Source organism: Orycteropus afer, unplaced genomic scaffold (assembly GCF_000298275.1).
Source record: "Orycteropus afer afer isolate SDZICR_OR568_19922 unplaced genomic scaffold, OryAfe1.0 scaffold00112, whole genome shotgun sequence".
Lineage (NCBI taxonomy): Eukaryota > Metazoa > Chordata > Mammalia > Tubulidentata > Orycteropodidae > Orycteropus > Orycteropus afer.
Genome location: NW_006921699.1, coordinates 5,510,498 through 5,521,011, shown reverse-complemented (window position 1 = coordinate 5,521,011; position 10,514 = coordinate 5,510,498). Strand labels below are relative to the sequence as shown.

At 37.7% G+C, this 10,514-nt stretch overlaps 1 protein-coding gene across 1 annotated transcript in view; it reads left to right on the top strand.

Moving 5' to 3' along the window:
- Nucleotides 1-1,558: 1,558 nt before the first annotated feature.
- SKP1 (S-phase kinase associated protein 1) overlaps nt 1,559-10,514 on the top strand; it is a 14,121-nt gene continuing 5,165 nt past the window's right edge. Inside the window, exons 1-2 of the mRNA XM_007943757.2 lie at nt 1,559-1,655; nt 7,056-7,129. Of these exons, the coding sequence (XP_007941948.1) occupies nt 1,559-1,655; nt 7,056-7,129 (171 nt within the window). The remainder of the gene's footprint in view (nt 1,656-7,055; nt 7,130-10,514) is intronic.

The window sequence follows — 10,514 nt, the reverse complement described above, 5'->3', positions numbered from 1 at the left end:
TCAACCATAGATGAGTGAAAGCAAGATATTTTGGTGGCTGCTTTTAAGGCATGGGCTTTGACTTGATGGCAAAGTGTTTGTTTTTTTAACTGCTATTTAGGGGTTGGAACATAGAACTCAGAAAACCTGAGTATTTTAACTGATGTAATAAGTTTTAAGTCTTTGAACCTAAGATGAGTGCAATGAATGTTTTAGACACCCAATTCTACAATTGTGTGACGATTCACACTTTTAAAACAATGCATCTGGAAGTCTTCAAAAGTGCTTTAGGTTAGTAAATAGTGATCACAGAATTATGAATACATCAGAAACAAAGCTAGTCTTGACATTTAAGGAAGTCTTGAATTAATTTTTATAGTCAGATACTACTGCTTTTTTTAAAAAAGAAACTAAGTTGGCCTTCTAATTTTAAAGGGATTTTTCTTTTTGCTAGAACTCAAGTTCTTTGAAGCCAGTTGCTTAGCTTTTATGAAAGAGATGTCTTTTTTCTAATGATTTGATTAATTTGAGTTAATAAATGCATTTTTGGAGCAAGTAATAGGTTATTATGGGAATTTGGCAGATCTCAAACTTGGACACCTGAACAGATATTAATGAAGGATAAAAAGGAGTCTGTGAAATTTAAGCTCCTTATTAAATTTAGGGAGCTCTGGCGTCATAGTGCCTAAGGCATTTGACTGTTAACCGGAAGACTGGCTGTTCAAATCCACCAGCTACTCCTTGGAAGGATGATTGGGCAAACTTCTGTAGGGATACCATTTCAGAAACCCAAGGAGGGGTTTCTATGAGTAGGATCTGACTTGACATCAGTGAGTGAGGGAGTATTAAATTTAGGGTATTGTATTATATTCTCTTGTATAATATCCTACATTGGTCCAGACATAAGTATATACTGATCTGCTGTTCAGGTGGGCAATTACTGTCATATTTAGTAGCTTTGTTTATTTTGGACTGACCTTTCTCAGATTTACAGTTAATATGTGGCAGTTGACCATCTAAATGGGAGTAGTCGATATTCACTGGGAGAAGAAAGTGAATAATTCAGTTTGTTGTGTAGAGCCTCTTAATCATGGCAACTCCCATGTACAGCCCTCATGATGTATTATGTATCGTGAGCCACAGGGTTTTCATTGGCTAATTTTCAGATGTAGATCGCTAGGCCTTTCTTCCTAGTCCATCTTACTTAGTCAGAAGCTCCGCCGAAACGTGTTTGGCATTATAGTAACATGCAAGCTTCCACTTGGTGGCTGTGTACGAGATGCATTTTGCAACAGAAGTCTGTAATATGATGCTTAAAATTACACCAATAGTGAGTTCAGTAGGGCAAGTCTTAAAAGCTGCTATTCCTGAGAATTATACTTTGGAATTATTTCTATAGAAATACTAACAGGCTAGCCTGGGGATAACCACTTTATTTTATAGAATTATATATTACAAGTCCTTAGGATTTTATAGTTAATAAGTTAGAGGGCTTCTGACAAACTGTAGTTGATGAAATATCATATAAAACTGACTCACTAATATCTTAAATTTCAAATTCATCACAATACTTTTTTAGATGCCTTCAATTAAGTTGCAGAGTTCTGATGGAGAGATATTTGAAGTTGATGTGGAAATTGCCAAACAATCTGTGACTATCAAGACCATGTTAGAAGGTAAGTTTATTAGAAAACCTGGGAGGAAGGACAAGAGATGAATTGTGCAGTTTGAGACAACCTGTGAACATTCAATCTATAGGAGCAGCCATCTATCAAAAATAAACCAAACTCTGCTGTTGAGTTGATTCTGACTCATAGTGATATGGAAGTAGATTGTCCCATCTTCTTTCCACAGAGAAGCTGGTGGGTTTGACCTGCCAGCCTTCTGGTTAGCAGTCAGATGTTTTAAGCACTGCATCACCAAAGCTCCTTACATCAGAGGCACTCAAAAATAAGAAGGGATAAAGTTCACATTTTTTTCTTCAATGTATTAACTGCATTCGTCTGATACAGGTTATCCTTTCTGCATTGTCTGAATTAATGAGGGTTTTTGTTTGCTTATTAAGTGGATAAATCCAGAAGCTATTAACTTTTTAAATGTTCTCCGAACCTGACAATGTAACCTACATACACATATGCTGTGCTGTGTATACACTTTACAGCAGTTTAATAGGAATGATAAAATATAGATAAAAGAGAATTTTGTCTTTATTTTGACATTCCTATGAAACTGCTGTAAAGTGTATGTGCAGCACAACAAAAAGATGAGGCAAGAGACCAGATCCTGAAACATTTTGAAACTTAATAGTTAACTTAAGGAGCTCTGATGATGTAGTGGATAAGGCATTTGGCTGCTAACCAGCAGCTCAACAGTTCAAACCTACCAGCCGCTTCACAGAAGGAAGATGGGGCGATCTACTTCTGTAAAGATTTATAGCCTTGGAAATCCAGTGGGGGTCACTATGAGTCAGAATTGACTCGATGGCAGTGGTTTTTTTTTTGTTAACTTAGCTTGTGGACTTAAGTATATAGAGATATACAATTCAGTGTCTAGAATTGGGGGAAAAAACTTAATGAGTGCTGTTTGGTACTCAAATGTCAAAGGTATATACGTAAGAAAGATCATCTGCTTATAGATACTTAAGAGAAGGGTTGTATGTCAGGCATTAGGTATATCCTGGTGAAAAGAAGGTAAGTAAGACATGGTTTTCGCTCTTGTGCTTAAGGCATTTGACTGCTAACCAGAAGGCTGGTGGTTCAAACCCACCAGCCGCTCCTCGGAAAGAAGGTTGGGCAATCTACTTCCATAGTGATACTGCCTTGGAAACCCAAGGAGAGGTTGCTATGAGAGTCGGATCTGACTCAACGGCAGCAAGTTTGGTTTGGTTTGGTTTAGGGGCGCCATACACCAACTAAGACAAACTGTCATGAAATTAGTGCATTAATAGGATTGTATGCTAAATGGTGCTTTGGGATACATCTCAACTGATAATATTCTTCAGGATTGTAGAGACTGATATATATTACTAGTGAGGAGATATTTCACATCCAGTAAAATTAGGATGTTTTGGGAGATCATTCTGAGAGTAAATCATATTAGGGAAAAGTAAAATTCAGGTTTTTAGCTGGAGTCTGTTAGGGTTGGGTTGGGATTGTGATCCTGGAGTTGGCAAACAGGTGAACAGATTTGAGAGGAATGGAGAAGGAAATGACTGAGCTTGAAGGTGCTATGTTTGTGATTTCTTCGCAATACATAATTAGGCATTTGAATATGCGGATCTTGGCCCCTGAGTTGTAGACTGCTAGAGATAGACTTGCTTTGTATGACAGGTTATGGGAGTAGATGAAGTTGGCTCACAGCCATATTGGGGACAGGAGGTATCATGTTGGGCATTAAGAGTGTAGAAGTCAGAAGTAAGTGGAGAATCAGTGGAGTATGGATTGTGGAAAGGATCACTAGAGTAAGTCTTCAAGAGAAGAAGTTAGGACGTCAACATATGTTTAGGTGTGGTAGAGGCAGAGGCTGAATTGCATTGGGTGTGTCTTGTTTTCTAAGCATGTGACTTGTTTTCTGATAAAAGGTGAACATATAATTCCTTTTGGTAATTGATACCAATCATGTGGCACTTAGAGTCCTCTATCCTGGTAAATTATATGTGTAGATTTCTTCTGTTACATTGTAAACCCCTTGATACATCCCATGGTCACTGTTCATCAAATATCTGTTGAATGAAGAACTATGGTATGGTCACTAATGTTGTTGTTGTTGTTATGTGCCGTCCAGTCAGACCTGACTCATAGCAGTCCCTCCTTGGGTTTCCGAGGCGGTGTCACTACGGAAGTAGATTGCCAAACCTTCCTTCTGAGGAGTGGCTGGTGGGTTTGAACCACCAGCCTTCTGGTTAGCAGTCAGGTGCCTTAGGCACTATGTTACCAGAGCTCCTTGGTCACTAATAAAGATAAGCAATCTAAGTGTTCCTCAAGGCAGGTGAGTAAGGTTTTATCTAGAAGATAAGAGAATCTCATACCAAAATTGCTGCCTGAATACTGGCTTTGGCAATAAACTGTTGTTTATTTCATCTTAGTTGGCTCCTGACACACTAATCTGTACTGTACTGCTTCAAAGAAGCATTTGCCGATGTAAGATCATAGGGCTCCTTGAATGTTTTGTAAGTCAACTTTGATCGCTGAAGCAAGTGGGCTGATAGCGACAATTAAACTATTCTTTCCTCCTCAGCCTTTGGAGATCAGAGGTGAATGCTTTCTCATAAGGAAGATGGCTTATTTAGGATTCTAGTTTCTTGAAGACTGGAGTCTGTTGAATTTGGCATCTTAACTGCTTTCTTTGTTTTGCATCTGCAGTATCTCTGGTTTTGGGTTTTATATGACTTAGGAAAAGAAAAATAGACCTTTTGTACCCAGGATAGTCAGAACAGAAAATCTTGGCATGTGTCCATGTGGATTGGCTGATTTTTTTTTCAAGTCCCAGGTATGGTTTCACAATACAGGTATCTTTTAGAAGTCCTTGAAACTAAATAAAGGAATGACTGTTGCTACTTGTGCATTCAATCTAAAAGCAGAGAAACATTGCAAGACCTTAGTTTAAATGCTAGAGAATTATTCCTTTATTGTAATTTTGTCTACTCTGATTAAAAATATACCCTGATTAAAAAACATAAGTGATGCAAATTGAGTTTGAAATGAGACATTGACCTTGTCATTTTATAATTTTAATCTAGGCTGAGATGGGGTCAGAGAAAGGCACAGTAACTATAGACAAGTAAGAAATGGGAGGGAGGAGAAGGAAGATGTGTGGGTTCATCCATACAGAATACAGAATAATAAGATACCATTCCTTTTGAATCTACTCATCTTTACCACTCCATTGGAACTGCTTGTCAAGCTTGGTAACCTCCAACTTGTCAAATGTCCTGTCTGTTTTCAGTTATCATCTAGATCTATTGGGGAGCATTTGACATTTGATGATTCCTTTCTTCACAGGCATTTCAGGATATTTTTCTTATCTCTTACTTTACTCATAACCTTTACTCATCATCTCTTTAAAGGTTGTAGCTCCCCGGGGCTTAATCCTTGGGCCTCTTCACTATATGTTCATTCTCTTGGTCATCTCATCTGTTTTATAATCCATCTATACACCAATTCCCAACTTAACTGCAGTTCTTATTTTGTCTCCTGATTTCCAGACTTGAATAAAAAATTGCCTGTTCTACCCTTGGATATCTAATTGGCATCATCGACTTATTAGGAAGCAGAGCTCTTGATCTCCCACTTCAAAATAGTTCCCTGACAACCTTTCCCATGCCAGTTGATGGCAACTCCATCCTTATGGTTGCTCATGCCATAAACCTTAGTTATCCTTGACTTCTCTCACATTGTACCTCCTATCTGCTGACAGATCCTGCTGGCTCTACTTTAAAAATGCATCCTGAATTGGACCATTTCTTACTTGTCTATAGTTACTAATCTTGTCCAAGCCTCCATCTCCATTTTGTGCCCGGATAATTGGAGGCCCCTTAATTGGTTTTCCTGCCCTCCCCCCCAATGTCTCTTCTCAGTATGGCAGCCAAAGTTTTTGAGGCTGCCTTAATTGTCTAGCTCCTTGTTATTTGATGTTATCTACTGCTCTTCCCCTTGCTAAACCTGATGTAGTAACAATAGATTTCTTTGTGTTAAACTTGCTAGACCCTTCTTTCTAAAGACCTTTGCATTTGCCATTGTCTCTGCCTAGGGGTACTTGCCTCTTTAAGGATTTACTAAAATTTCACCTCAGTGAGGCATCCTGAACAACTGTATCCAAAATTATAGCAGCTTCCTCTTCTCCCAAATCTTCCTCTATTGATGGCTGAATCTTTATTGCCTAGGACAGCACCTAACATATATTAGGGGCTCAGATGTTTGACTCAGCACTGGCCATGTTTGCATCACTGATACTCTGCTGCAACCAGCACACTGCTATAATAATTGTTGGTGTCTAATTTTAGTACTTGCTGACTGTTAAGTAATTTTCTTAGGTAGCTTTTTGATAGTCATGTAGAAACTGAACAGACTCATTTGAAGAATATTCAGAATCTTTAACATGGATCCTAAGTTTTTTTTCTTTGGAGTTCTGACCAAGAATCTGAAAGTTAGATTCTTACCAGGGAAACCTATAGATGCACATGAGGGACACCACAAAATTACACATTGAAAGTTAATCTCTCAACCTAGGTTCTAGTTTATTTCTGTAGCGATAACATCTGTTAACATTTCCTTATGTACCCTACTGTTGTTGTTGTTATTTGCCGTCGAGTTGGCCCTGACTCATAGCGACCCCTCCTTGGGTTTCCGAGGCAGTATCACTACAGAAGTAGGATTGCCCAACCTTCCTTCCGAGGAGTGGGTGGTGGGTTTGAACTGCCAGCCTTCTGGTTAGCAGTCAAGTGCCTTAGGCACTATGCTACCAGAGCTCCTTTATGTACCCTACTAGCGATATTTAAAACAAATATACAAGCATATTTCCATTTGTACTCAGATAATGTTTGCCTTTTATACCTAGCTTTTTAAAAAAATTAATCTTGAGGTCATATAGTAGGTAATGGAGCTGCTTGCCTTGTTTCTGTCAGTGACTGCAAGATCTGTTGCGTGTATGTATATCTATCTATCTATCTATCTATCTTCAGGTGTGAATAGATTGAGATTCTATTACTTTTCATTGTTTTACTTTTCTGAATATAGTCCATCTACAGAATTTGGGATAAAGAGTAAGAATAAGGGTACAGCTTTAATATTTTTCCAGATGGCTATACATTCATGTCAACCCAACCTATAAAATCACTTTTCCTTCAAATTCAGAACTCACATTATATATTGCTCCTATATTTTTCTACTCACACAACTTTATCTGTAGTTCTGCTGATTTTAAATGCTCATAAGGGAACTATTCTTAGTAAAGTACATTTTTTATTTTCTCAGCCATCATGTCTTAGAAGTTACTTGTTTGAAATAGCTTTATTGGCACAAATATAAATAATAATGAGTTAGGAAATAATGGTAGTTCTGCCTTTTTTTTTTTTTTAGATTTGGGAATGGATGATGAAGGAGATGATGATCCAGTTCCTCTACCAAATGTTAATGCAGCAATACTAAAAAAGGTAAGGTCATGGAGGGTATTATGTGGATTCTTAGCTAACTTTTAAGCTTTTATACATTTCCATTGTCTCTTTGTGTAGATGATTTGTTCTGTGTCTAGCATGATACTTTTAATCTTGATGAAATAAGAAGTAATAGATAGCCTTTTTAGAGCAAAAATTCCTAAAAGTAGAGACACCATATTTGAACCTTTGGTATAGACTTTGTTTGGATATATACTATGGAACATTGATTAATGCACATAAATTCAACAGTCTGTATAGAACCTACCACTTAAAATTACTCTGAACTTGAAAATTCTTAAACACGTAATTGAATGGTACTTGGATGTTCTTAAGAGCCCTGGTGGTGCAGTGGTTAAGTGCTCCGCTGCTAACTGAAAGGTTGGTGGTTTGGACCCACTGGCTGTTCTTTGGGAGAAAGATGTGGCAGTCTGCTTTCATAAATATTTACAGCCTTTAGAAACCGTATGGGACAGTTCTACTCTGTGCTGTAGGGTAATTGTGAGTTGTAATAAAACCGACAGCAGTGGGTTTTGGATGTTCCTAAACAGTGTTGTAGCGTACAGAGTCCTGTCTGGTCCCTTGTCACAATTGATCATTTTTACTGATTGGGCATCTTTCGGATCTCTTTCTATGCTTATAACTTAATCTTTAAACAGTATGTCTTGGTGATCTTCCTATATCAGCATCCATAGATTTATTTCTTTCCCTTTAACTCTTAACTGTATGATAGAACTATGATGTATCAATCTGCATCAGTGAATATTTAGATTGTTTTCTCTTTTTGATACAAACAGTTTAATAGTGACTATTCTCATAGTACTTGGTGTACCTCTGTAAGCATTTCTCTGGGACAGATGATCTAGATGTAGAATGTCTGGGTCATGGGATGGTTGTACAACTACATTTTGATAGATACTGACAAATAGCCCTCCAAAGAGACGTCACATCTGGGCATGGTGGAATTGAATCATGAGTACTTAGATTTATATTTCCAAAATGGCTAATGTCAAAAGAAGGGATATTTAACACTTTGTTCTCATTCCTGAACCTTTCCACTGTGATTCCCCTTTTTTAGGTGATCAGTTATTCTTTTAGTATTTTGTAATGCAGATGTTAATAACCATGTTTGCTCTCATTCTTAAACAAGATAGCAAGTTACACACTTTTACATGTAATACTCTTTTTTTCACTTAAGAGTATCCTGATGATATTAGCTTCCCACCCAGTTTTTTTTTCCCTTTGAAAACTGTGCATAGTATGATTATAACTCTGTAAATACAGATTTTCCCCGCTATCCAAAAGTAGTAGTTGTCATGTGCCGTTGAGTCAGACCTGACTCATAGTGACCCCTCCTTGGGTTTCTGAGGCAGTATCACTACGGAAGTAGATTGCCCCATCTTCCTTCCGAGGAGTGGCTGATGGGTTTGAACCACCAGCCTTCTGGTTAGCAGTGAAGTGCCTTAGCCACTATGCTATCAGAGCTCCCATCCAAAAGTAGAGTGATTCCTATTCTCTTGTAAGCCTAAATGGCATAAAGCAAAGAAGCAGTTGCCATTAATTTACATAGAAAAATTTTTGAGTGTTTCCTGACCCCAAAAATAACCTACCAAATTATACCAAGTAACAGTAACCATAAAAGCAGGAATGGTATGATAAATACACAGACTGTATAAAGTAAGAATAATGTATGTAGTATACGTCCCTTTTTTATGGTTGGCTGCAACATTGAACGCTAGTTTTGCTTTTCTGCCTTTTTTAATAAAAGTAGAAATCCTCTTCAGATTTGTTTTGGTTAGCAAAAACAGGTAATAATATAGGTCTTTCATAAAAGTTAAGTAGTGTAAAGCAAGTTTGAGAAGTGGAGGGGTACATGTATCTTGTAGTTTATTTAACTAGGCCCTGTATGTATTTAAGTTGTTTAGATTATTGAAATACAACATTGTGTGCTTAGCAAAATAGGAAAAATTCTGTCTGTCCACTAAGTGAATATGCCCCAAAGGGAGCTTGAGAACACAGGTAAGTTTTTTTTTTTTTTTTTCCGGTTGTTTGGTAGATAGCCTTATTGTGTGTTAATCATAAAAGCCCTCTGCATTGAATAGGACTTTAATGTTTCAGGGCACATGGCTTTACACAACCAGCTATTTATTAGCTGCTCATCTAAAGAAACAGCAACTTGTTTTCCCCATTGGGAAACTAACTTAAAATGACTTGTGAAATGGAATCAGTTGGGTCCTCCAAGGAGGGATTGCTATGAGTCTGGTGCGACTGGACGGCATATGACAACAACAACAACAACAAGGGATTTTCAGTAGTCACTGGTCCAATGCAATTTCACCTTATGCTTTCTCTTAAGAACTTGACCTCTGCTTGAAATACTAGCTACAGTGCATATTTTTCCATATTCTAACTCTGGTTTTTTTCATCGCCCTACACTGGGTAGTTCTCTAAGCCTGAATATTTTTATATCCATTATTAGCTATTTCTATTTCTTGCATTATCTGTTTTCCCTTGTCCATATTTCTATTAGGTTTTTTGTAGGAATTCTTTATATAGATTTTTCTACCATTATGCTTGTCTTGGGAGTTCTGGTGGCGTAGTGCGTATGGCATTTGACTGCTAACCAGAAGGCTGGCAGTTCAAACCCACGAGCCACTCCTCGGAAGGAAGACGGGGCAATCTATCTCTGTAGAGATACCAGCTTGGAAACCCAAGGAGTCGCTGTGAGTTGAAATTTGACTTGACAGCAGTTAGTTTGGTTTTTTTTATTGTTGTTGTTTGTTTTTTATGCTTGTCTTAGGTCATTTCATGGTATTTAATGTTTCAGAAGCTTTACATTTTATCTTAGGTAGATTTCATTCTGACTTTTGGATATTGTCTTTTATACTAAGTTAAAATGCTTCTAAAAGGACTTTTGCTTGCATTTATTCGAATGCTAAGCACTTTCTAGGTGGTGGGGATGTCACAGTGAAGAGTGTCCTTTATAGAGTTTACATTCTAAAAGACTGGAGAAACAGATAGCATGAGAAATATGTCAAATGGAAAAGCCATGGAGATTAAAGAAGAGAAAGGAAGGATAAGGAAATGTAGTAGTAGATGGAGAGTTAGCCATTTTAAAAGTAAAATTGGCCAGGAAATGTCTCACAGAGAAAGTGACCTTTGAACAAAGACATGAACATGTGGGGGAAGAAAATTCTGGGCAAAAGGAGCAAGTGAAGTGACCCTGAGACAAAAGCAGCCCCTTGCATGTCTTGAGGGAGGCAGGGAGGCTAGTATGATGGCTAGCGCATAGTGAACAAGCAAGGAGGTAGTAGATGAGGTCAGAGTTAATGGACTGAGCGATGTGGGGCTACTTCTGAGAATGAAAAGTTTTTTTTTTTTTTTT